The 27,622-nt window shown below is 45.7% G+C and overlaps 1 protein-coding gene across 1 annotated transcript in view; it reads right to left on the bottom strand.

Moving 5' to 3' along the window:
* Positions 1-27,622, bottom strand: part of CARMIL1 (capping protein regulator and myosin 1 linker 1) — a 993,695-nt gene that overhangs the window by 185,353 nt on the left and 780,720 nt on the right. Inside the window, exons 28-29 of the mRNA XM_069218803.1 lie at positions 24,419-24,506; positions 12,572-12,721 (exon numbers count right to left, since the gene is read on the bottom strand). Of these exons, the coding sequence (XP_069074904.1) occupies positions 12,572-12,721; positions 24,419-24,506 (238 nt within the window). The remainder of the gene's footprint in view (positions 1-12,571; positions 12,722-24,418; positions 24,507-27,622) is intronic.

Consider the following 27,622-nt stretch of genomic DNA (forward strand, 5'->3'; position numbering starts at 1 on the left):
ATTTAGATCTTGGCGAATGTAATACTCTGTCACAAATGTGACATATATCCGTCCACCATATTAGGATTCCCATAGGATATGATAGGATTGTAATACGGCGGACGGGATATCCATCACGTTTGTGACAGAGTACTCCCCTCTGCCAAGATCTAAATCAGGCGCAATATCTAGTTGCAGATTCTTTATCTTTGAATTTCCCCTAGGCTTCAGACTTGATCCAGAGATTTTTCTTGAGGAGTACCCCTGCGCACCGTTAGGTGGAGCAGAATGGCTCTGCATCCATCGTCGGCTTCATCCATGCCAGATATGATATTGCATTACCTCTATGGGTGCTGACGTCAGTTTCTTTCCACAACATTCCATGCCAGAAGTGCAGAGCCATGAAGAATACTGACTACTGGTGCATCAAAAGTAAGGATCTGAAAGGGGAGTCCCTGGCCCTGAAATCAGTTTGCAGAGGGAGGAGGACGGGAGAGCCGGTAAGGAATCTGCAGCTAGATATCATCTCTACCAGATAAGGCATTACCAAAGGTAAGTAACTTGTTCATCTGATAGAGACTGTTCGTTGCGGCAAAACCATTCCCGGAGGAGGGTCTGCAAACCAAGTTTATACGAGAATGTCGTGAAGGACGGAACCGGCAATGTCCCCATCCCTATGGACCGGACTGTCCAGGCAGTAGTGTAGAGAAGCCCACATTGCCATCTGATAGATGTCAAGGGCTGGAACTCCACGTGCTAAAGCAGTGGTCGTGGCTGTAGCTCAGGTAGAAATTGCACCCAAACCTTCGGGTGCTTGCTATTCGGGCAGTGCGTAGCAGATCCAAATGCACTGCTGACATTCTTCTAAACCTACATAACCAACAAAGAGTTGAACATCCACCCAGACCTCTTCTGTAAGATCGAGGTAAACTTCCAAAGCTCTTTTTGGGTCAGGTGGTGGGGTCTATCCTCTAAGAAGGAAATGGGCTGCACGAAAAGTAGGTAAGGTGATGAATTGGCCTACATGAAAGGGAGTAACCATTTTTGGCAGAATAAAAGCCCTAGTGCGAAGCCCCACTTTGTCAGGATAGACGGAAAAGTAGGGCAGCTTAGATTACAATGCCTGCAGCTCACTCCTCCTGGGGACAGATGCACTAACCACAAGGAAGGCTGTTTTCAAACTGAGAAGCCTGAGAGGACAATTGTGGAGGGGCTTGAAAGGTACACACATCAGAAATGTCAAAAGAAAATTTGGATCCCTTTGAGGCATAATGATTGGGGATGGAGGAAAAAGGTGTGTACATTTTTCGAGGAACCTATGTACAGTAGGTGACTTAAACAAAGAAGGTTGATCGGGCACTCTAAAAAAACTGAAATAATAGATAGATAACCTTTAAGAGTGCCCATAGCAGAGCCCTGCTGGGCCAAGGAAAGGATAAACAAGAGGACTTCAGAGAAAGGGGCAGAGAGGTAGTCAAAAAAACTTTTCTGTGCAGTGTGCCACAAATGTCTCCCAAATACAGGTGTATGCCATTTTGGTGGAAGGATGCCTGGCTGCCGAAATTACAGACTTCAGGAGGAAGGTCAAAAGCTGTCAACTGTTGCCACTCAGTCTCCATGCAAGAAGGCGCAGAGTGGACAGGTTTGGGTGCAGAATCCTCCCTTGCTGCTGTGATAGAACATCCTCCCGAAGAGGCAATCTGATTGGAGGATCAGTGAACATACTCAGCAGCATGGAACCAGACTCTCCATGCCCAGTCTGGAGCCACAAGGATTTCTTGGACCTGGACATTCTTGATCTTCTTATGAACTCTTGGCAGAAGTGGTATGGGCAGAAAGGTGTAAAGGAGGTCAGAGTTCCACCCGAAACTAAAAGCACCTCCAAGTGATTGTTGCGTTGGAAACTCCAACGTGAAAAAACTGCTGACATTGCATGTTGTCTGCGGAGATGAATAGATTTAACATAGGCTCTCCCCACTGCTGAAAGAGACCTTGCGCCACCAGTGGGTGGAGATGCCATTTGTGATCCGCTAGGCATTTTCAGCTGAGCTTGTCTGCTCGTGAGTTCAGAGAGCCTGCCAGATGCTGTGTTGCTGCAGTACCACATGGCAGTGGTTTTGTCCATGAACACCTGCTTCATCTTCCTCTTGATAGAGGGAAGAAATGCTTTCAATGCTATCTGCTGGCCGGTTGATGTGGAGTCCGGATTCTGCTGAAGGCCAGATGCCTCTGATCTCCACCTCTCCTAGATGACAGCCCCATCCCAGGAGTGAAGCATCTGTCACTACTGTCAGATGTTGTTGGGGAAGGGAAATGGATCTGCCTCTGACCCATTTGCGGTTTGTTAACCACCAAAGCAGATTTTGCGCAGCTCCCGCCTAGAGCTGGACCTTGTCAGAGAGATTCCCCTGATGTTGCACCCACTGGTACTTCAGTTCCCACTGCAGAGCCTACATATGCCATGAGGCCCAGAAGCTTCAGAGTAATTCTCACCGAAATCCAGGATAGAGGCTAAAACATCGATATCAGAGCTTGAATATCCTGGACTCACTGCTTGGGAGGATAAGCCCAAAACTGCACTGTGCTGAGAGCAGCTCCGATGAAAGGGAACATCTGAGAGGGAGTAGCAGGTGTGACTTTGCCACATTTATAGTGAAGCTCAGTGAATTCAGGAGGTCCATCATAGTCAGGAGGTGGGAGACGACAGCCTGGGGCGAGCCCGTCTTCAACTGCCAGTCACCGAGACGGGGAAGAGTGAAACCCCTGATCTGCACAAATGAGCTATGATCACCGCCATCACCCTGGTAAACCCCAAGGGGCACTGGTAAGGCCAAAGGTAAGAGCGGTGAACTGAAAGTGCTTGCGGCTCACCAGGAAGTAACGTCTGTGAGCAGGCAGGACGGGAATATGAAAATAAGCATCCTGCAAGTCCAACACTACCATTCAGTCTCCTGGGTCCAGGGCAGATAGAACCTGAGCCAGAGTGAGCATCTTTAACTTCTCCTTATTGAGGGAGAGATTGAGAGACTATAGGACTAGGGGACGGCGGAGGCCCCTGTCCTTTCTGAGTACCAGAAAGTAGCAGGAATAGCAACAACAACCTACTTCTAGCACAGGAACTCTCTTGCTCCAGGGACATGGCCGTAGCTCGAGAAACCTTGAAGCACCTGACAGCAGAGTTTGCCTTGCCTCTGAAGACATGAGTGCGATCAAAGGGCAAAAGTTTCTTGGACATCCTCTGAAAAGCCAGACGTCCGCAGCAGGCATGACGCCTCAGGGCTACTGTAGATGAAACAGCTCTGCCTAGCGAGTCGGTCGTGTCCAGTCCGCAACGGACAGTTACCTTCCCTGCGTCTGTCCCATCGGCAACTGCCTGACAGAGTACAGTCCGGACCTCCTCCAGGACCTTTGACAGCACTTGCGCAACCATATCCAACAGCGTGGGAGTAATGGCCCAAAAGGCATGCAGTGTTCACAAACCACAATGCTAGGCTGATAGAAGAAAAAAATCTTCTTCCCAAGTACATCCACGGAAGGGGACAAATGCTGGGAAATGGAGGCTTGGATAAGCAAGCTGTGAGGGTTAGGATGTTGCATCAGAAAACCTGGGTCCCTTGGAGCAGGGAATGGTGGCGGGCAATTGTCCTTTTCACTGGAGCCCCTGTGCTAAGTTTGGACCAGGTACCCAGTAGGACATCAGTGAAAGCCTCTTTAAACAGTAACAGGGGTTTTGAGGAGGATACGCCAGGTTGAAGAACCTCTGTCAGAAGGTTAGTCCTGGCGGCCACCGAAGACAACTCAAGGACCAGCACCTCAGCTGCTCTTCTCACCACCATGGATTATCAAGCACCCTCCTCTGTAGCCATGGTAGGGGAAGAAACATGCCAGTATCTGGAGAAGTATCAATTCCGCTGGTTTCACCCATCTCTGTAGAGTAGCCCGTAGGGTCTTGGAGCTGGTATTCTAAAGGGTCGAGTGATCCCTCCCATTCCTCACTTTAACCTAGGCCTTAAGAAAGGGACTCAGGATACAACATAGGAGACAAGGCTCATGCTGGTGTTGGGGTAGGCGTGGTATGATGCCCATCTGGGGCTGGAGTCAAGGAAGGTCAGAGTGGTATGAGCGACGTTGGTTCAGATCCAGGACTGGATCCACAGGTGCCCCTCAGTGCCAAGGCTGAAGTACCAGTGTGGAACTCAAAGGGGACCCTTCTGACTCTTAGGAACTAAAAGGTGCTTCAGTGGTGTTGGACTGCCTGAAAATTAGGCCCATGGCCTCATAACATTGTTGAGCTGGGCAGGGGTTGCTCCAGCTCCTGGAAACTCGGGGAGGCATGGAGTCAGCCCAGGTACAGGCTCTGCAGATCGAGGCCTAGAACATCGATGATCCCTCACCTGCCAATGGATGAGTGGAAGTAGAAGAAGGTTTTGACATCTTGTGCTTGGACTTACCCGATCACCTGAGGACTTGGAGTGGGACGACGACGATGGAGAACTCTGAGACCAACCAGGGTCCTTTGTATCGACTGAGGTATCAACTTGCAGGGTGTCAAGCTGAATTCAGCTTTAGGGATCGTACCCCTGCATTGAAGCTGGGTCTTTATATAGTCGACTGAAATAAGTTACACTGCTCAAAGAGTCCAATAAATCCCCAGAGGTATCACAGAGGCACAAATGGCATCCCAAATGCTCTCTATTTGGTAATGTGGTAGGGCAGTTTGACATATCAGAGGGTAGTGCTAAGCATGTAAGGCACACACTCATACAGTGAGAAACACACTCAATAAAGCAATCTGGCACTAATTTATAAAAATAACATGTAAGCAAACACACTTTGATACCAAGATCACTGGAATGAGGTGAGTACTTTTCGAGTTATGTTTAGAGATTTTAAATGTTGACACTGCATTTTTCATAGCCGGTTATGTTACCCAATGGAGGAAGAACAAGCACTGCATACAGGTATAGTACTGCAACTTATGGGACCAATCTCTTGGACTTAGGGTAAGTATGGAGCAAGGTTTAAGACCACACCAGCCGGTCACCTCAGGCGGCTCTGGGGGGGCTGGGTGCAGGGGTGCAATTCAGTGTCTGGTGCCCTGTATAATGTGAGGATAGGCCGGTTACAAAGTTGCTGCAGGGATGGACTGGAAGATCAGTCCTGGGGAACCTACAGGAGGGCTCAACCATTGAGGTCCTCAGGCACATGGGGACACTGTCAGCCCACTTCTCCTCAGGCTGTGCGGCGCTGGTGTAGTGGTGTCTTCTGGCATCAGGTCCGGTGCTGGAGTTCCTTGCATTTGCAGGAGGGGTGAAAGGGGGGGGTAGAAACAGTCTGCAGCGTGGACTAGGGATCCCGTCTAACCAAGCCAACAATAAGTGGGCTCAGGTCTCACAAGGCTGGGAGACATGAGGAGACGTTTGGTCCTCTTCTCCTAGGTCCGGGGAGGATGGGTGCAGAGGTGTCCAGAGGCGTCGGGTCTTTGTCTTCAGGTCACTCATGGATGCTGAGGGGTCTGCATAAAGAGGCTGCAGATGCAGTTGTGAAGTCCACAGTGGGCAAACTCAAGGTGGGATTTGTCTCTGGAAGGCCTGGGGTCCATGCTGAAACTGTTGGCCCACTTCAGCTTGGACTAGGTGTCTCGGGTGCAGTGGTGAAGTCAGACATTGGGTTTTTCACGGTCCTGGTCTTCACATTTCTTTCTTGGTCCTCTATTCCAAGGGAGCTCTTCTTGGCGATTTGAGAAGCACTGGCAGCTCTTCCAGTTTCTTGGAGGCTGCAGCAGCACGACAGGTCAGATGCTCTGTGAGGGTCGGGTGCAGAAGGAAGCCAGCAGGCAAGCAGGGTTGGCACCAAGTCTGTCATGCTCTGCAGTTCTTGGGTTCAGCAGGCTTCTTGTCCACTCCTTCCTTTGTATCCATCAAAGATCTGAGGATCTGGGCTCAGGGTGTCCCCTAAATACTCAATTTAGGCGGTGTTAAGGGGAGTGAAGGGTAGCAGCCAAAGCGCTACTTACCTTTAGGATCACTACACCCCTTAGATGACCACTTCCTGTGGGCATCACCCTGTCCAAAGGTCCTATATTCCACTACATGCAAGATGGTGACATTTCCTAGGCTGTGTTCACTTTAGGATGGTCACCCTAGGGCTGTGTGCAGTCTGAAAATGTAACAGGCATCCTGCATAGCCAATTTTCCCACCTGTCTAGGTGCCAGATGGACCCTGGGGCAGGGGATCTGGCATCTCCCTCTGAGTAAGGCCAGGTCTGCATTCCAAAGGCAGTAGACTTCTTTGAAGCTCCTGCCTTGGAATGCAGGTCATCCTGTGTGGAGGGCTGTGCAACACCTCTGCCCGAGCAGGCTTTGTTTCTGACCTCCAGAGAGCAAATATTCTCTCCATTGGAGTACAGATTCTCATCTGTTGTTGGCAGACTTGTTAGAGCTGGTCAGTGCACTCTCCAGCAGTCTGTAGGTTTAAACGGGCACTCTGGGTGCATGTATTAATAAATCCATCACTGGAACCAGTGAGGGTTTATTAATAGCTGTCTGATACCAAACATCTCTATTTTCAGTGCAGACATCATGTATCTGGGGAACTCAAATTGACCAGTGTCCAGCACAGGTTTTTAAAATGGCTTCACTGTTCACTTACTATGTCTAAGAATCGACAAAGGCATAGCAGAGGCACATCTGCTCTTGCAGATACACCCTGACATGTAATATAATGCACCCTTCCTTAGGGCTTTAAGGCCTGCTGTAGGCGTGACTTACAAGTATTACATGCAGTGTTTAGGGAACATGGCATACAGGCTGATTGTCATGTCGTGTTTTCACTTTTAGGGGGCACCTTGTCACACAGTCAGCAATAACAGTCTGCATGAGCTTTGTCGCTGGGTCCCTCAGAGTCGCTCAAGTTGTGCTGCAGCTCTCAGGGACACTCTGCAGTACCTAGGCCATAGGTACTAGAGGTTCCACTTACAAGGGTGCTACAGGGCCTGGTAATTTGGCGATCAAGTGACCAGTGTCTTGCTTTGGGGAAGGAACACTGGCACTGGGGACCTGGTTAGCAGGAACCCAGAGAACTTTAGTCAAAGTTGCATCAAAAACAAGCCAAAAAGTGGTGGTGGGGGGGGCTGCAACCAAAACCCAGCTTCCTACACTCCCTTGAAGCACTCAGATGCATGGCCGGACACTCAGAACACAACCTCGGGTTGTGCTCCAGGCACCAAAGACACATGAGGTGCAGATCCGTCACTGATATCGCTCAATGACAGGAACCACAGGGTTTTGAACTAGTTGAAAACTAAAATAAAATTGTTAACAAAAAGTCTAAAAAGCTAGTCAAAAAATGACTGAGGGGTAGCTTTCTTTGGATTAGCGCTATCTGGCACAGCGCTAGCTGGTCAGTGTGCTGAGGTGGCACCTATCTAGGAACTGCAACCTCATTTATGGCGCAGACAAAGACGGATGTGGAGCCAATTTATATCACCTAATAGTGTCCAGGGGTACTGCTCAAGAAAAATCTCCAAATCCAGACTGACGCCTGGGGGAAATTCAAAGGTAAGGAATCTGCAAGTACAAGCCTCTATAAGATACACGGATTAGGCAACGGGAGGGACGAACTGAACCTGGAGAGCCTAAAGCAAATTAAGCCAGCAAATAGAAAGCTAGAAAAAGTGAGTTACAAAGCCTATGGTAATCAATGGGTGGAAGGCATTCTAGGTACACTTTCTGAATGTCCCCAAGACAGTTTTAGCAAATCAGACAGCTGTCTGGTAGGCTGTGACCTCAAAAGGGTCTTTGGCAATACTTTTGCGCCACATCTAGGTTGTGTCAAAAGCAGGCCCGGTTCTACCTGGGGAGCCAGGTGGGCCAGGCTTACCCGATCATGACCTTCGGCTCACCCAGTCACAGCAGGAGAGGTCACGGAGAAAGCACCTGTTAAATGCTTCCTCCATGTCAACATTGGAACGTTGTGATGTTTTTTCACTTTCTCACCCTATGAACCTGCTTAGTCTGCAGAGATTAGGTTTTGCCTGCTAAAGACCACTGCAAGGGACAGGATACATCAGGTGCTTGTATGGATTCATAAGGCATTAGCACCTTGCATATAAGCTATACAGATGGTTGTGAATGAAGGTGGCTGGGAGAAGGTAAACCTCAGCTTCTGTGTCAGCTCTGTGTGAAAAAACACTAATAAAATGGTTGAAATTATACATGGCACAATAGTCAGGGGACAGAATGCCTAGGGGTTTTACATAACTAAGTATATTACAGCTGTGAAAAAAGCCACTTATGGTTCTATGTTCCTCATTCACAGACTCATGATAAGTAGAAAATTAACATTTTAAAAACATGCACGATGGTAGACAATAAACTTATGTGGTGGAATTTCAGGGGTCGTATTTTTTTACTAAGAGGAAGTGAATGTGCAAGCAAACTGATATGCCTGTGGTACTTCAAAGATTTTTTACATGATCAATCCCAGTCTGGAAATACTTCTCAAGTTACACAGCCGCCAGTTTGGGGTAATTGTGGTTCCTCAGTGGGAAAAGACAAAGAACACTAAAATTTCTTGATGCTAAAGTGAACAGAGTTTCTTCGTTGGAGAGAAATAGGGAAAGGATTATGTTACTTACACTGTAAGCATCGGTTTGTGGCACGTAGTGCTGTAGATTCACATGCTCTGCACTCTTCTGGCATCTAGTGGTCCAGATGTGTACAAGTTGTTTTTCTTTGAAGAAGTCGTTGAAGTCACGAGGTAAAGTGGAGAATAAATATGTTAAATGTGAAAATGCAAATTCTTTCCACTTGGTTAGATGGCTGTCACTCTAGCTCACAATTTTATTTAATATAGATGAAGATATTACCAAACATCTGTGTGAATTATATTCGTTCTGAGGGGTAACCTGTGGGTATTTTGCGAATCCCATGAAAGCCAGAAATCTCCTCAATACATGGGGAAAGCAGATTTCCGATTTTTTTCAAAAGATCTTAGTAATTTCGATCCTAAGCAGTTACTTAAGTGTGTAAAAGTTACCTGATTACATACGATATTTGGTATGTATTTATGGGCCATGGATATATGAATGGACCACTGCTGAAGCATGAATCCTAAACTTGCATACAATCACATGCTGTTGCTAATCCCACAAAGAGGAGCCACCACAAAAACACTTGCTTATAACTTTTTTATAGATGTTCAAAACCAAATCATGGCTTGTGTAAGAAAGAAGGCACCCAAAAGTGCACTGACTGAACAATGTATATTTCTTATTTTGTCCTTGGCCTTTAAGTGACAGGTTCATCAAAGTTGATCAATCAGCACAAGTTCGACTGTTCTCAATTCTTTATGATTATTGTAAAACCCATCTTAGATATATTCATAAGTTCTAATGGCCACAGTTTACATGACGTTACTGTACCTAATATAGAAGTGAATGCCAGCATACCAGCTCAGTATTTGGATGTGAAACCCACAGAACACCCTTTCCAGATACCGAATTGATATCCATTTGCAGTCCCATTTTCAGATTGATAAAACCGTTCTGACTCCTAAAATGGGATTAGTACTTTTGAAAAAAGCAATTTCTGACCACTTATTGTTCACCTTTAGAATATCTTCAGGTGCCAAACTGGATATGGAATTTTTCTTGGCAGTGCCCCTTGTGCCACTAGTTGGAGCTCTACAGCTCCAGTTTGGCTTTGTTCTGCCTCAAAAGTGACAGAGTAGAGTAGCATCAATGCACCACCCCTGTGTGCCACGTAATTTTCTTTCTTTCCACGCTTTTGAACATGGATTCGGAACTCCATTACAATTTTCGACAAATTTCCAATTGTGCAATGGAAAAGTGTGCCCACCCAAATCATCAAGGTTCAAACCATGCAGTGATTGTAGGAATCAGATTTTTGTGATGGACCCGCATGAGGTGTGCCTTTGGTGTTGGGCTGAGGGGATGACTCCACGTGGTGCATTGAGTGTGCACTAATCCACCAGAAGGTGACTGGGGCCGTGAAGTGAAGCTGTATGTTGCAGAACATCGAGAGAAATCACAGACCTTGCTGAAGTCCTGTTCCCACTCCAAGTCAGGGGCGTATACCCACTCTTGAGTTTGGAACTGAAGCTGTTTGGACCTTTTTCTGTCATGCTTTCGGGCTCCAACAATCTGTGGGGGGCTCTAGTAGGGTTACTGCTGGAAGATCCATCATCTGAACCATCTGTGCTCCTCCAACCGACCTAGTTTTGTACTACCTATGGTACCAACATCCATTCTAGCAGTGAGACCGGTACAAGCCCCTTCTTAATCAGCGCCGATACCGACATCGCCGGCACTGGAGGGAGGTTTGATACCGACCCCAAGCCAAATTCTTCTTAACATTTACTGAGGTTGCCCTCTGAATCTTCTCAGGTGCACCTGTTTCCTGTACAACCTGATTCTGACAAGAAATAGTAACTATTGCTGATGTGCCTTCAGTGGCTCCATTATCATTTTGGCTCTGATTTAGACCAAAGTTTTTCTCCCTGAAATTACATGGGTGATAATGGGGATGATTTACCCATAAATTATGTTTATGATAACAGTTTATATATGGACCCACTGGAGTCTTGTGAGCTTGCTGCTTCCCCTGATATTGCGTTGTTGTCCCCCAACAGAAGAGAGTGCTTTCTTTACTATGATAATCTGGCATGATGCTAAGATTCTGGACCTTCTTCTTCTGCGGTTAAAATGAATGTATTTCCAGAAGTCCTGCATTCACGGCTGCTTCCTTTGAGTCCTTAATCCCATTCAAGAAAGCCCTAACTGATACACTGAAACCTAGCTGATACTCTGATGTGCATCTGGTGTAAGCCTTGCTCTTGCCCACTGGTGAAAAGGCAGGTGGTCATATGACATAGACCGGTATGAGGTGACCCTGATTTTCTGATGCAGCATTCTGCTTAGAGAATCAAGCAGTACAGTATTCTACCAGCAAGGTGAGCCCCAGTTAAATCCCTATGACCCCCTCTTGACAGAGAGTTCATAAGGATTGAGGCATTTTGGAAACAAATGTTCTCTTCGGCTAGTTTGGCCTTGAGGTCAGTAAACTCAGTTTACTTGCAAGGCCAATATACAAATGCTCTGAGATATGGCCAAAGAGATCTTACCGGCAGTTGTGGAAGAATTTAGGGCCTCCCTGCATTAAACGATTCAGGATGGCCATGCAGCCAAATACACAATTTGTGCTTGCCTGCATATGATTGACTTCCTGGGGTGAGCAGTAGACTCCAGTTTGGTGCTCCATTCAAATGCATGGAAGGGGTCCATGGGATTTGTAGGAGATGTGCAGGCATCCTCTGTGGATGTGCCTGTTGATGAATACTGACTACTTGACCAAAATGATGAATCTGCCTTAGAATGTTTTAAGGAAACTCGGGCCACAGCAGATTACTTAGGCATCTGCACTCTCTAGAAAACAGTTTTCCCACCAGTTTCAGCATTTCCATGGCTACTCAAGGGAATTGCCATACAGGCAGCTCCAGGCTCTTCAACCCTTACAGCAGTCACCCCAGTCCTTCTGTGGGTGGGGATGGGGATCAACCAAGCTCCGTACAGGTTTCCAAGGTCACCAATCTTCCCTGACCCCTTCTCTTAAAGAATCAGCTGCCAAGCCACCATAGCTGGTCTTTAGTGGTGCATACCAACCTGTTGGAGGCAGCATTTAACACTTTCTCCTTAGATGGTAGTCCATCACATCTGACAGATGGGTTTTCCAGATCATTCAGCAGGGCTTGACCCTTCCATTCCCTTCTGACATATCACAGCTTCCTCCTACATCAGAGAAGCTCTCCGAGAAGCTCATTTGCATCTAGCTGCAAGAGGTACAAGGTTCACTTTCCAAAGGACTCATCAAGAGGGTTCTGGTCTTGGAGATGGGGATGGGTGGTTAATCTGTTGACAGCAAATGGTAATTGTTTAAATTGCCTGCTATGATGCAGTTTAATAAAGGTTTAAACACACTTGTCTCCAAAACCATTTGTGATGCCTTAGTGGAACCTTAATTTGATCCTGACGTTCCCCGTGTCCTTCGAACCGATGAACAGCTGCTCGCTGCGCTTGTCACCACCTTATTGCCTGGGCAAGAAATTCAGAAAGCTTATAGATCTTTGGTCTAAACCCCCACATCTGGTTCCTAATATCTTGACATGCTCAAATGTTACAAGAGGGTATATTTATTGTAGAGACTCGGCAGCTCTCCCAGCCTGACATTTTAACTTTGTCCCAAAGGTTCTTCTGCATTTCCCCTTTTTTTTGGATGCATCTCGAAGAGATTCTAATCCCATGAAACCCCCCAAAAATCAATCTAAAGTGCATCCTCTCCAACATTTAGGTCACCTGTGTCAGCTGAGTATGAATGATGCAGCAGCTGAGTATGGAGGATAGTTCTCCCTACTTTATCTTCCATATCTAAGGGCAAGTAACCTATAAAGTCCCACTTCTCTAATATGCCGTATCGTTACAGGAGATTAATTTGTAATACAAGGGGCAATTCTAAGTTTCTAATGAGGCAACAGTAAGCTTTGCTCTTCACCAGATCCTCAAACTGTCACTCACCATACAAGTGTCGAGATCCTCCAAACGTTCCATCTCTGTAAGATCTTCAATTGTGATGGTGGTGCGCTTCACAGGTCTGTCTTCTGCTGATTCAATTTCAAGGGACTCCTGGTGTGGGAGGGGTTTACCCCGCCTGGTCAGGTGCTCGGCCTAGATAAAATGATCACAGTTACAGCAGGAGTTTCTTTAAATGAACCAAATTTGTGTACAAAGGCAACACAACTGCCATCCCTGACTCTGGTCTGTAATGTGGATCTACGAGGTTTATTAAAGAAATTGCCATCTAAACTTAAAATCATGTCAGAAACAGTTTAAGAGGTGATAATGGAATTTGTGTTCATTTTATCCGTGCTTCATGTTAAAAAAGAAACCCTTATGTGCCAGAATATGTCAATTTCCTGGATTAACGTGGGAGCAAATTCTAAAATGAACACTAGAAGTTACTGCCATTGTATGAGATTGATGCTACGGCCACTGCTTACCTGTAGTAACAGCAGATCAACGGAAGTGCTTTGTGGTGAATTGTATTATTTGGGGACACCTACAACAATCACAGTGGGAGGTTTTTATAACAAATGTTGTACAGAGGTTTTATTCTACTGTTGTCTTTGTAAACTAATGGCGACTTCGCTTTTATTATTAAATACCTGATCATGTGTTGCACTTTTATTTATGTATATGGAGATAGTGGGTGGTTGAATATACTACAACTGATGAGTGCCGTGACCGAATTCATTCTGCACCGCTAATAAAACTTTAATTTTGTACATTTCAATGTTTGGAAACGTTATTTAAGAACTATTTCCTACGTTCGGTTCGATGTTCTCTGGCCTTCACCAGTGAAGGTGCTTTCAGTTTAAAAAGGAGTGAATTCCCCCACTCCTCCCCATTTACGCTTGCCACAGGAGAGAGATCGTCTTGTACTTTAGTTGCTGGCACTCAATAGCGGTCTATTGAGCATCTGTCTTTTCCCATTATTGAGCAAATATTTCAAAAGCCTAGTTTACCCATGCTCTCTATAGTTTAGTGTATTCAGAAACACCAAGAATCAATCAACCAATTTAAACAGCTCGACGCCCCATAAGCATTTCACTACATTTTCACCTCTCTGGGTTTAAGTGAAATTAATACCCTGTTAAGTTAACTCCAGTGCCTGGAATGTAGAGCTGGCATCTGTTCATGGCTGCATGCCACTGCCGAATCCCAGCACTGTGCACTGTAATGCTGTGTGAAATGTAAATTAATCACAGGGATCTACAATGGTTCTGAAGTGTTTACTCTTGGCTGTCTCACAAAACCTTCTGCTTCTTGTGTCCAATGTTCGTCTCTAACCAGCAGCTATATGGTTCTATATGATGGATGTCACGGTTTAAAAAAGTAAGTCTTTAAAGAAATTAAACGAACGAATGGCTGGGATGCATGGCTATAATTTCATCCGTTTTACTCATTCCTACAGCATACGGTTTGAATCATTGAAGAGACTTGATTTGCCTCCCCTATCCCTACATAAAAACCTTGAATTAACAATTACACCCCCAGCCCTTTACCTATGTTCCATCTCCCATGGGAGCCACAAACTTGGCACCAATGGAACAATTCATGTGTTTTCGGTCTCACGAAAAATGGTATGGTCTCATCCATGGCAGCTGAATCTGTGGTCCTATTTGCCTTGCTGGACAAATCTCTTCTCTTGGCACTGTATTGGATGATATTGCAGACTAGGAGGGCTGCTAGTTCTCTTGGTTCACCCTCTGGGGGAAAATGCTCCTAGTTTTGAAAATGTCTGTAGATAGGTGGTGGTGGCAACTGGTGGCCAGCGTCTCATTCATGGTTGGTGGTTTCTAGGGAATTTAGGGGGTTTGTCCAACTGGAGGAAATTTGCTGCAATCATCACCTCTTCCGTCCATTACATCTCCCCTCTAGGGGTCAGGCTATTTGGGTCCAGACCAGCAAAAAAGTGGCCCATGCTTATGTCAACCATAAGGGGGACCAGGTTCCCAGGCTGGTTGCTCTGGCCTAGGACACTGGTATCTCAGTGGACCTTAATATCCTCCCACTCGCAACTATGTTCCTGGGAGGGAGCTTTAGCATACAGATAATAGCTGTGTCTTCCCCTATCCCACCTCCTAGTAGCAGAGTCCTGTCCTGTATCAGGCAGTCATGGACTAGACCAGCCATTTGTGTTTAGAGCTGTTCACAACTGAAATGAGTGCTCTTCCTCATCAACCTTTTCTATGCCTGTCTTCCTTCTGCCCCTCTCTTAACCAGAGTTCTTGGAAAGATCTGGGATGCCTTGGTAGAAGTGCTGTCTCATTGACAGTCACGAACACTTCAGTTTTGCTCCTCCACTGGCTCTTTATAATCCACTGTGGCTGTTTCTGACAAGCATTCCTGCTGCAGTTCCATCAGCTCCCACAGTCCATACTGCACCTAAGTTTTCAGGCCTTGGGCTTCAGAGGCTAGATCTTCAGTCCCTATGCTGCACCCATGATGTGGTGTTTTGCACAGAACAGTGAAGATGTCCTGTCACCCTCAAGATGCAGGCCCTTCACAGGAAAAAAACTCTGAGGCCTGATGCTCCACATATGTGTTTGTGTCTCTTGTATTTTTTGGGATTGTTTCCTATTGGACATTGCAGAGTCAACAGGTGGTCATCCCATTTGAGGGGGGGCTCCTGCTCTTTCATTAGCTGCAGTCCTATTGAATCTTGCCAAGACCCTTCCTTGGATTTGCCATTGTCCTTCTAGAATTCCAGGATGGTCCATCTGTGCCCTTGGAATCTGTTCAATCTGAGGTTTCTAATGAAAAGTGGGGCCTTTGTGGGGGCCATATCTTCAGGTTGATGCCTGGGCAAAACTGGTGGTTTGCTTTTCTCTGAGGTTACTTTTTCCTGACAAGATGAGCTTCCACATTGAACCAGGACTTCTTTCTAAGGTTCCATTTGCATTGCATTTGTGTCAGGGTTGGTGCCACCAGCATGGTTTCCTTTGCCTTCTTCAGCTAGGGTGGTAAAGTTAAATCCCATTGATGTTCTTTGGACACTTTCTCACTATCTGATAAGGACCGATTCCTTCTGCCAATTGTTTGTCGCAACTGGTCTGGTAGAAAAGGATTAACTTTGTTCCACTGTCACCACGAGTCAATGGATACAGTTGGTTATTTTATTGTATGCCACAGTTCTGCTCCAGTGCTTCTCAGAAGTGACCAGATTGATCAATAGAGGTGGTGGACTGCATGGTGTACTTCTGAAGTACTTCACTGAAGAACATTTGCAATGCGGCTGCCTGAGCTTTACTGCTCTCCTTTATGTTCTAATACAGATTGCAGGTAGCCAGTCGTCTCTCCACTAACTTTATTTTTATGTTGTTGCTTTCTTAGTCCATTAAGGGGTTTTCATGTCATGCAGCTCTGCAGTTTGTTTTTAGCTTGTGTGTACTTTTATTCTTTTTGTATCCTGTCTGTGTTTGGGGTTCACTGCTTTGGGACATCCTCAATGTATGGAGATGAGGACAACATACAAGAGGGGAATGCCACAATTACTTATCATTAGAACAAGTTATTTACCTCTGGTAATGTTCTATCTGGTGGATGCTGAATTTAATACAGATTCCTCAACTTGTGAACTCTAACAGGCACCTGACTGGATCCAGAGATTGTTTCTTCATGCCAGCAGTTAGCGCTGTCCAACACACCCTGGAAGTGACACTGGAGTGGCATTTAAGTGCCACCCCTGTGCGCTGACATCAGTTGCTCTCTTGACTTTGGCGGTGCACCGAATGGGACGTGGCAAGGTCAGTGAATAATGTGCAGTTAGGTGGAGTATCCGCCATAAAAATTGCGAGTGTTGGTAAGAAACTTGTTCTTCTGTTGAATACTTCTAATGGCAGATTCTTAACCTTGTTAATAGATTCAATGCAGTACCTCCCAAGGCTGTTAGTCTGTTGGTCTGTGGAATGAGTGCAGGATTGAATGGGCAAAGTGCCCTTTCCACCAGAGCTGGCTATAAAGGCAGGGGTGCTTTGTGAATCAACGCTCACGTTACAGCATGACAGAAGTCTAGAACAGGCCCTCCTTGTGACGATCCAGTGGAGCAGTCTGACTCTGGTCGAATGGGCCGTCACCCCCTCCAGGGGCTACTTCTTGTCCAATGAGTAGCAGATTTTAATACAGAGAACTATCCGCCTCAATATGGTTGTTTTATTTGCACCAGAGAGCCACAAAAAGAGCTGACCCTCCACCTCATGGTCCTTGGTGCAACTGATGTCAAAACTCAAACCTCTTTTGAGGTAGATCCAATGGAACCTCAGATCCTTTTTCAAGGGGTGAGGTGCTGCAAAGAAAATTGCAAGGGCTATTGGTCTGACATGAAAATGCATTACAACCTTTAGCAAGAATGCTGCCCTAGTCCACAACACCTGTTTGTCTGGGGAAAAAAGTGGTGTGTACTAGATGAACAGACAGAGCTTGTAGCTCACTCACATGATGAGCTAAAGCTATCATAATCAGAAAGACTGTTTTGAGAGTCAGTAATCAGAGTCAGTAGGGGCATAGACCTGCTGTGAATCACCTCAAATGGGGTACATATAGGGAAAGGTAGAACCAAATTAAGGCCCCACAGCAGCATCACATACAACCTGTGTGAGAACATATGATCCAGACCTTTATCACAGTGGACAAGTTACTCACCTTTGGGAACAGTTTATCTGGTAGAGACTAGCGGCCTGATTTAGATATTGGTGGATAAGTTACTACGTCACAACGGTGACAGATATCCTGTCTGCCGAAATTTAAATCCCATACGATATAATGGAATTTACATTTTGGCGGACGGGATAGCCGTCACTGTTGTGACAGACTAACTCATCACAAATATCTAAATCAGGCCCTACATCTAGCTGCAGCTTCCTTACCTTTGAATTCTCCCCAGGCGTCAGACTGGGTCCAGAAGATTTTTCGTGAGCCATACCCCTATGTGCCTGTAGGTGGCGTTGATCGGATCTGCGTCTGTCGTCTGCACCGTCCTTTCCAAAAGCACCTCCCAGGCACACCAATGTCAGTTTCTTTCCACAATTTTCTACGCCAGAAGAGCAGAGCCATGAAGAACACAGACCACTGGTGCGTCAAAACTAGGGCCCTGAAAGGGAAGTCCTTGCCCCCAGAAATCCGTTCGCAAAGCAGGGAGAATGGGTAAGGAATCAGCAGCTAGATATAGTCTATACCAAATGTTACAGAAGGTAAGTAACTTTTCCATCTGATAGAGACTTCTAGCTACAGATTAACTACCTCAGAATAGATACCAAAGCAATACCTTTCCCGGGGTAAGGTCTGCAAACCAATTTCAAACAAGAAAGTCATGCAGGATCAAACGGGCAAAATGCACATCTCTAAGGACCTGACTGTCGATGTACTAATGTTTAGTAAACGTGTGCAGAGGCCCACATTGCTGCCTGGCAGATGTCCAGATCCACAACTCTGCATGTTAACGAAGTGGTCACAGCTTTAGCTCTGGGTGGAATGGGCTTGCAAGCCCTAAGGGGGTTGCTTCTTGTCCAGTCCGTAGCAGATCTTGATGCAGAGTACAACCCAATGAGAGATGGTTTGCTTCAGTACCACCCAACCTTTCTTTGCACCCTCACACCCCACGAAGAGTTGGTCGTCCACCTGGAACTCTTTTTGAGTCCAGGTAGTGGAGTCTCTCTTCTTCCTTTGAAGGATGTGGGGGGTGTACAATGTAGGCAAGCTGAGTAATTGGCATACATGAAAAGGTGTGACCAATTTTGGCAGAAAAGAGGCCATAGTGCGAAGCATCACTTTGTCAGAATAAAGAGGTAGAAAGGTTTAAATGATAAGGCCTGTAGCTCACTTACTCTGCCGGCGGATGTAATGGCCACAAGGATGGCTGTTCTCAATGTAAGAAGCCTGAGGGGACAGTTGAGAAGAGACTCAAAAGGAGGACACATCAAAAAGGTTAGAACCAAATTAAGATTCCACTGGTGGCATAATAAATGGGGAAGGAGGGAAGTGATGTGTAAGACCTTTGAAGAACCTATGTACAATAGGAGACTTAAACAAAGAGGGTTTATCAGGCAACCACAAAACAGCAGAAATGGCAGATACCTAACTCCTAAGAGTGCCAAAAGCAGAGCCCTGCTAGGCAAGGGAAAGAATGAAAAGGAGAATCTCAGAAAGAGAGGTAGAAAGTGGATCAACAGACTTGTCTCTGCACCATGCCACACATTTCTTCCAACAACAGGCATGTACTGGTTTGGTGGAGGCGCACCTGGCTGCCAAGATGGCATTACAAACTTTGGGAGGAAGGTCAAAAGCTGTCACCTTTCACTGCTCAGTCTCCACACAAGATCACACAGAGCGGACAGGTTTGGGTGAAGAACCCTAACCTGCTGCTACAATAAAAGGTCTTCCGAAAGGGGCAGTCTGGAGGACTGATGGACATGATCAATAGCTCAGGATAACAGACTCTCCGTGGCCGGTCCGGAGCCACAACAATTACTTACGTACAGTCATTTTAAAATCTTTTTGAAAACTCTGGGTAGGAGTGGTATGGGCTGAAAGGCATACAGGAGGCCAGAATATCACTCAAGATAAAAAGCATCACCAAGCGAGAGCTGCCTTCCAAACTCCAGCACACAAAACTGCTGACATTGCGCGATCTTGGCAGAGGCAAACAGATCTAACCAAGCCTCTCCCCACTGCTGAAAGAGACCTTGCATCACCTCCGGGTGGAGACGCCATTCGTGATTCGCTAGGAATTTTCGGCAGTTTGTCTACTCTAGTGTTCAGAGAATCCGCCAGATGTTGAACCACGACAGATTCACCCTGCTGTTCCAGTCATGTCCAGTGGCATAAAGCCTCTTGATAAAGGGTCCACAACCCCACCCTGCCCTGTTTGTTTCAGTACCACATGGTGGTGGTGTTGTCCGTGAACATCTGCACTAGCATTCCCTTGATGGAGGGCAGAAAGGCTTTCAATGCCAGTCGGATCACCCATAGCTCCAGCAGATTGATGTGGAGTTTGGAATCTCTCCCTGATGGCTGCCCCATCCCAGGAGTGATGAACCCATCACTATTGTCAGATGTGGTTGGGAAGACAGAGGGGTCTGCCTCTGACCCAATCACGGTTCGTTAAACATCACTGCAGATCTTTCCCCTACGATATCTGGACCATGTCAGAGAGATCCCCCTGGTGCTGCACCCACTGGAACTTCAGGTCCCACTGCAGAGCCCACATATGCTACCTAGCATGTGTCACCAGCAGGATGCAGGAGGCCATGAGTCCCAACAGCCTAAGAGTCTGTCTCACCGAAATTCAGGACAGAGGCTGAAACAACGTTATCACAGCCTGAATATCCTGGACTCGCTACTCAGGAGAATAAGCCCGAAACTGCACTGTGACCAAAAGCTTCAATGAAAGGGAGTGTCTCAGAGGGAGTCAGGTGTGACTTAGGCATGTTACTAGTGAACCCCAACAAATGCAGTAGGTTCGCCGTATTCTGGAGGTGGGAGAAGACAGCCTGGGGCAAGCCAGCCTTCAACAGCCAGTCATCTAAATAGGGGAAGACTGACACTGCTGATCTCAGCAGGTGAGCTGAAACCACTGCCATCACCGTGGTGAAACCCTGAGGGGCGCTGGTAAGGCCAAAGGCAATGACGGTGAACTGAAAATGCTTGTGGCCCATCATGAACTGCAAATAATGTCTATGGTCAGGCAGGGCTGGGATGTGGAAGTAAGTGTCCTGCGAGTCCAACATTACCATCCAGTCTCCTGGGGCAGCCAAGACCTGGGCCAATGTGAGCATTTGGAATTTCTCCTTCTTAAGGAAGAGATTGAGGGCTTGTAGGTCTAGAATAGAGTGAAGACCCTTGCCCTTTTTGGTAACCAGAAAGTAGCAGGAATAACAACCATAGCCTACTTCTGGCACCGGAACCTTCTCTATGGCTCCCTTGGCCAAGAGAGCTGCAACTTCCTTGTTGAGAAAGGACAGATGATCTTCTGTCATCAGGTTGTGAGATGGTGGTATTGAGGGAGGAGTCATCTTGAAGGGGAGGGAGTAGCCCCTTTGTACGATCTGCAAAACCCACCTGTCCGAGGTAATGGATGGCCAGTGGGACAGGTGATGGAGAATCATGCCACCAACTGAGTGCCCATAGTGATAATGTTTTTTTGTTTTGTTTTTTAAATAGGAACAAAAGTCCCTCGTGCAAAGCATATAAACAACTAATTATGTCAGGGATACAATGATGCCTAAGTGTTTTGTCCAATAGACAATTCGTAAGTTATTTATTTACATTAATATCAAACAATAATGTGGGAAATAAAAAAAGGTGGGAGAAGAGAGTAAGGGGAAGCTCAGTCATATGACTATGACAAATTAAACCTTATTGGCGTAGTCATAATTTACAAGTACCACTGCACTTGTGTACAGTATTTTACAATTGAGTCCAGGTAATGAAGTCAACGACTTTGCGATCCTTAGAAGATCAAATGATCATCATCAGGACATACAACTATTATGCCTGAGGGAAGAATTACAAGCCATATACAAATAAGTCTTGACCCTGCCCCTCATGGGAACAGTCCAGCCCAAGCTGCCAGGCTGGGTCTTCTCTGAACCGGAACACAAGCAAACTAGGACCGGTTTCGCTCCAGTTAGGGCTCTTCAGCCAGGTATAGCTTGTTTCCAAGACAGTGAGCCTGGGACCCATGTCTGGGCATACCCAGCAGACTTAGTACGGCAAATGCAAAGACAACAAGGTGTTTGATGGAATCCCCCATAAGGAGAAGGGTCAAGAGTGATTTGTATATGGCTGCGTCCAAACAGGTGGCATACTGGACAAAAAAAACAATGGATTGGGACACGGCTAAGAATTACTCAAGCAAGTCACCCACCATGTTGTTGCTTTTGTATTTGCCGCACTAAGTACACCTGGTATGTACAGCTGCCCTGTGTCAGGCGGCATGTCTAGCCCATTGACCGCTTGTAGGTCCATACAGAAGTTGGCATTATCATATTGTGGGGAAACCTCACCTCCACAATGATCACAAAATGCAGGTTGGCTCTAATCAGAGTACAACTCAAAGAGTTACTGAAGGGAGACCAGGCAAAGGCAATGTCTTATTTGTGCTAAATGGAATGTGGGCTGGGTGCATAGGAACTGAACATGTGCGCAGCTTCATTAGAGGTTTGAACAGATTCGGTTTGGAGTGACAGAATTATGGGATCGATATAGTTGTCCGGCGTTAGTGGCATCGATGCCAGTGACATCACAGCAGGAACCAGGGTAGATCTGATCACCAGGCGTGGAATGGGCTACAGAGTCAGAGCTGACCCAAAGCTGGTTCAGGAGGCACAGCATCTACTGAGGGCAAACTTTCTATTGGTAACCTGACTGAAGCCCTCAACAGGTCCATGGTGCCCAAATATGTAACAGAGGGCATTAGGAGAGTTCTCAAAATGCAGAGCATGATATTCTTAAATGTCTCAATTTGTTGTGGCATCATCACCTGACCCAGAAACGTAAGGGTGCATCAGAATCAGCTTCAGAACTGGCTCGTTGGCAGATGACTGGGAGCAAGACTGCAGGACACTTTGACCTCCTTGAGACTTCGCAGAAGGAGAGTGGCAAGGCTGCATGAGGTCTTTCTGGAATTCCTGCATGTTTTTCTTCGGTTTGTAGTTACCTGAAGGCTTGGAATGCCAAGATCTGTTGCCAGACTGGGCCTTAGAACAGCAACGAGTAAGAATCCTTGACTTTCTGAGTGTGAGCTGCCTTTACGTGATTTACAACAATGTTTGGTGACATACATAAAGCTTGGCTTCACAGTCCAATATCTCATATGGATTTATTAGGATTCACTCCACATATTATTTGGGTGTCATAGCCTGACCCTAGACACCAGAGGCACACACTTTGCAGGGATCTGTCACAGACATTTGTTTGTGACGATCCCACACAAGGTTTAAAGTGTCTGGTTTTAGGAGGTGAAATTTCCCTTGCACACTAGAAAGACTTAAAAGAAAAAGAACTCTGGATCAGAGTACGCAGGCACGTAAAGAAAGGAACGGACATCAGTGCGCAGAGCTAGTGCCTGTATGTGGATCTGGCATCACTTTCGGGATGGGACGGAGTAGAGGTAGAGTCACATGATTCAACTTTCTGGTTTGCAAGAGCAATACTGAAAAAAATCTAAGGGTCCAGTCTAGCATTTAGGAGTATTCACAAAGTGAGGAATCCCTGGTAAGACATATCCATCAGAAATCTTCATTACTATGAGTCCTAGTCTTCCTTGATTCAGTCTTGGCTACCTGCCATTCCTGGTCCTCCCGGCGAGGGGTGTTGGAGGAGTGGGGATTTGGGACGCTTAGTTTTTCAAGAAGTGTTCATTAGTATTCTCTATTCATGCCATCCAGGGTAGACAGTAGGAACACAAAAAGATGATGGATGAAATGCTGAAAACTGTCAAACATTCACCCCCAGTCACAGATCTGGGTTAAATCCTTCATGTTTTTGCTCACGATGACACCCCAGTTAGGACCCAGCCATATGTAAATCAGTCTTGATCTTGCTTCCCACAAATAAAGGTGTAAATGTTGTTTCAAGGTATAGATTTGGAGGTAGGACAATCGTGTCTGTTGAATGAGACATGCCTCATGATCTAAGTACAGTGATAACACTAGGAATCTCAGGAAGATGGATCATCCAGAAGCTGAGTGCATCAGACTGCTCAGGCCTGCCCAATGCACTGTGTTCTATTTCTCAGACTTCCTGAAGACCCTTTCCTTTCATATCACTGACCAGCCAAGCAAGTTCACTCACAGGATTTGAAGGTTTATTGCATTTTAAAACTGGAAAAAGGTGTGATATGGATTGCAAGACTGCTGAAAATGAATCCTGTGGTATAAGAATGTGAAGCTGCAGGAAAAGAGAGTGTAGGTCAATTTCCGCAGAGACTGGGGTTAGTGGGAACAGGCTTAACTCTGTACAAAACAGATTAGGGATATTGCATTGAAAATGCCAGTCTGAGTCTACAGCCCATTTAGTAGTTTTGCAAAAAGACTACAAGGTCCATAATTTCTGATAAAAAGAAAAGGGGTGCTATATCAGGCGATCAAGCACTTTGCTGAGAAAAAGACTACTCACTCGAGTTCGGAAAGTCCTTTTTTTTATTTTTGCAAATGTACAGTGAAAATTCACGGACAACGTCTATCGATTTCCCTTTCTTTCTTTTTAGGACTTGATTACAAGTCCCCTCGAGGGAGATGTGATATTTATTGCATCCAATAAAGTACCACACCACAGGAAAATATTATGCGCAATATATCGAAGCTAGTCCAAATTTTGTCAAAAATGGGGCATAATATGCAAATTTTGTACTTATGGCTCCAAAATTCACATCCCAGCATTTATTGGGCATGCTCTCACAGCAAATTTTGGCAGGTTTGACTGGCCGAAATTTATCTGGGGTGCTGACTTTGTTGCACCTGGTAATTACTGGGTTCGGTAAACTATATACTCCCACCTACTAACTATGGTCTATGTGCAAACAAGTACTTGCATAAGGATCGGAAAAATCCTAAGCAATCACAATCAAAGGCTAAGAGAAGAAACTGTAGTGGTGTCTTGGTGTGATGACTTCCAGTGGTGCAAGCCCAGGATGGGCAAAAAAAGAGAAGACCCAGCATAGGATGAGAACAGAAGCCCATAGTGGAGTACTCAAAGTCTGTTCTGGACATACCACCTCATGGTATAATCACTTCAGGCAAGCACACTTTAACACGTACAGTTCAGCATGTCTTAATGTATTCATTAAAGTATTCAGTAACTCACCAGTTTGTGATGGCTGTGCGACAGAGCATCCAGAATTTCATCTACAATTCTGTCAGACAAGAATGAGGCAACCACCAATTTCACTTCACTGGGAAATAAAAACATCTTTAATTAGAGCTGTGAATATCAGTCTCCGAAAGAATTTGCAAAAAAAAGTGAGACAACAAAACATATTTCAAACTTAACCCCCAGCCACACAGATATGTACTTCTGAAATAGATAAGCATGCAAAGAGTCTTGCTGTCAAATCAAATGTGTCACAAGAAGCAAATGCTAATTTCACTGCTGAACAACTGAGTCGTTTCTAACTAGGATTACAGACAGTAAAACGTGAAAAATGAGAGCCCGACATATGTTTGGTTGCTATGCCTGGAGCATTTACAATTCACCCGCTGCTATATGTGCAATAGAAAAAATAATTCTAAAATACAAACACACAGTGCCGTATCTGAAAATGTTTTTAGCAAATACAATTGGTTCTGTTCCAAAATTTGATTGGACCATTTCTTTAATTTGTTAATCAATGCTGAAACTTCCAGAACACCTGATTCAGACATTTTTTTCTGACTCGATTGGCTATGTTGGCTTTTTACAAGAACAATATAGCTAAATAAAAATGTCACGTGAAAAGTTAACAACACTAGACGCCATTAACAGATTTATGATGCAACGGAAATCATCAGAATGTGGCCCTTAGCAGTTCAGCAGGTGTTAAAAACGTAATGCCAGCAGGCATAATCAGTCAAAATGCATTTGAGGCTAGTCATCTAGAACAAGGGTGCTACACTTTACAAAACAGGCAGCATGATTCGGTTGGGGTGGGAAACACATCAACACACACTCTTGGGTGTGAAAAGCTTGACCACTGACTTAAATAAGGACAGAACAAACTATCGAGGAACCAACACACGAACCAAACCAGGAGACAGATTACCATGCAAGTAAAAGAATCAGCCAGAGCAGAATAAAAATAATGCTTTGTAATTGGAAATTCCTGGAAATGTAAGTCCCAGGTGACCTTAAGCAGGGGAAGGAGAGGTGAAGGGGATACAGGGAGTTGGGTGTGTGGTGAAGTATATGTGTTTGTGAGGAAGAAAGGCAGAGAGAGTTAGAAAGTGAGGGCTTTCTCGTAGAAGGAAGTGATCAAGTTCTGGAGCTGGAAAATCTCCACCTCGACTGTTGATAGTCTACACCCACCTACTCCAGTAATAGACAGTTGTGATCCAATTCTATGTGTTTTTTTATATTTCCAGTCCATTGTGTAACCTCTCATCGTTCTCTTCTACGGCACATTGGCGCTAGAGTGACCAGGAGCAGCTCCTGCAAGGGAGTCTGCAACCGAGAGCCACTGTCAGGACACAGTAACAAGGCATCTTAGGAAATCGGATGGTAATCAGGACTTTGGAGCTTTGGGTGCCGGTGCACCGGCACTCAGTTTTGAGGACCAGTGATTGCTTTTCATGATCAGACTTTGACCCAGAGCAACTGAAAGAAAGACAGAAAAGGAGAAAGAAGTAAAGATAATAACAAAAACAGTGCCACATGGAGAAAGAAGGGATAAAAAGAGTATGGAAGAGTTATATCAAGTGAAAGGAAAAAATAAAAAAGATAAAAGGAAAGGAAGTGCTGAATGGTGGAAGAAACAGGTTAAGAGGTGGAAACAGTCGTAGGCATTGATAGAGCTTTTGTATGTTTAAATCAAAATGTGCATTATTAATACTGTGTAGAGCAATTAATCTACACTTGAATTCACATGTGGGACTAACATGAAACTATTGCACTTGTAACCAATTTGCTACAACCTGTTAAAGTGTGCTTTCTGGCTTGTGCTAAGTAGGACTCAGGACTCGGTGCTGTCTTGTCCAAAACTGATGTCACAGCATCATTTTGTGTGTTTATATTTCAGCTCAACTGTAGAAGACCTCTTTGAAAACTTTGAAACCCTCGACCTCTGCCACACTCCAAGCGAAAAATAACTTTGCTAACTTAGACTTTAATGATTTCTTAAAGATCAAAACAAAGGTCTCACAACTAGACAGACCCCTTTACACAAACTACTTTTTCTCCACGCTTAAATCCATACATTCTGGAAGCCGCATGGCATAAAAAATGTATAGATTACTGGGCCAGGTTTCCCCTTCTCGTCCTCCTGCCTTACAGATTAAACGGTCATTTTACTTTGCTAGCAAAGGCAAATCTGACATACCACAAGAGACGTGGAACAAAATCTGCCCTCCTCTTCTCCAAAATAAGATAATTCCCGCACTTATCCGAGCCAAGTTCTTTGCAGCTCATTTTCGATACTGGATCCTGGTCATGCTTTTCAAACTCAAACTGAGAGATTCTGATAATTGCTGGTCTTGTAAAGCAGCATATTGTGACCTAGCACACGTTTTTCTCTTGCACTTCCCTGTCCTCATACTGGATCGACATCACAGTTCAATAAGGTAAAATATTCAACATTCCCATCATTCTGGACTTCCGAACAATCATTCTCGGACTACTTGCATCCCTACCACAACTGGCCTTCCATATTTTCATCTGGTTCTTCTTGATTTACTAATCACTATAGCTCTGAACGTAATCATACTAGGCTGAAAGTTCACTAATAATGTATCATACCAAACAAGGTGGGCATGGGTCATTTATGTGGAGAGTACGCACTTAGCTCAGTCCAAATGCAGTGGTAATCCCATCACTTCACAGCGGGTGTGGGAAACACTAGGGGGGTCATTATGACCCTGGCGGAAGGCGGAGAAGCGGCGGTAAGGCCGCCAACAGGCTGGCGGTCTTTCTTTGTAGTATTATGACCATGGCGGTTACCGCCATGGTCATCCGCCGGTTCTCCGTTCCGCCCACCAGGGCGGAGACGACCGACGGGCTGGAGACCTGGGTCTCCAGCCCGGCGGCCGTCACTATACCGCCGGCGGTATTTTGACCCGGCTTACCGCCGTGGATTTCCTGCGGTTTGAACCGCCATGAAATCCATGGCGGTAAGCACTATAAGTGCCAGGGAATTCCTTCCCTGGCACTGATGGGGTCTCCCACACCCCCCACCCCGACTCCCTCCCCTACACCCCCCACCACCCCTGCCAGCCCCCAAAGGTGGCAGGGCCCCCTCCCCACCCCGACCACCAACATCACATCACCCATACCCACACGACACGCACGCAGGCACCACCTACACACTTACACGCAGACACA

This window comes from Pleurodeles waltl, chromosome 2_1, assembly GCF_031143425.1.
Source record: "Pleurodeles waltl isolate 20211129_DDA chromosome 2_1, aPleWal1.hap1.20221129, whole genome shotgun sequence".
NCBI lineage: Eukaryota > Metazoa > Chordata > Amphibia > Caudata > Salamandridae > Pleurodeles > Pleurodeles waltl.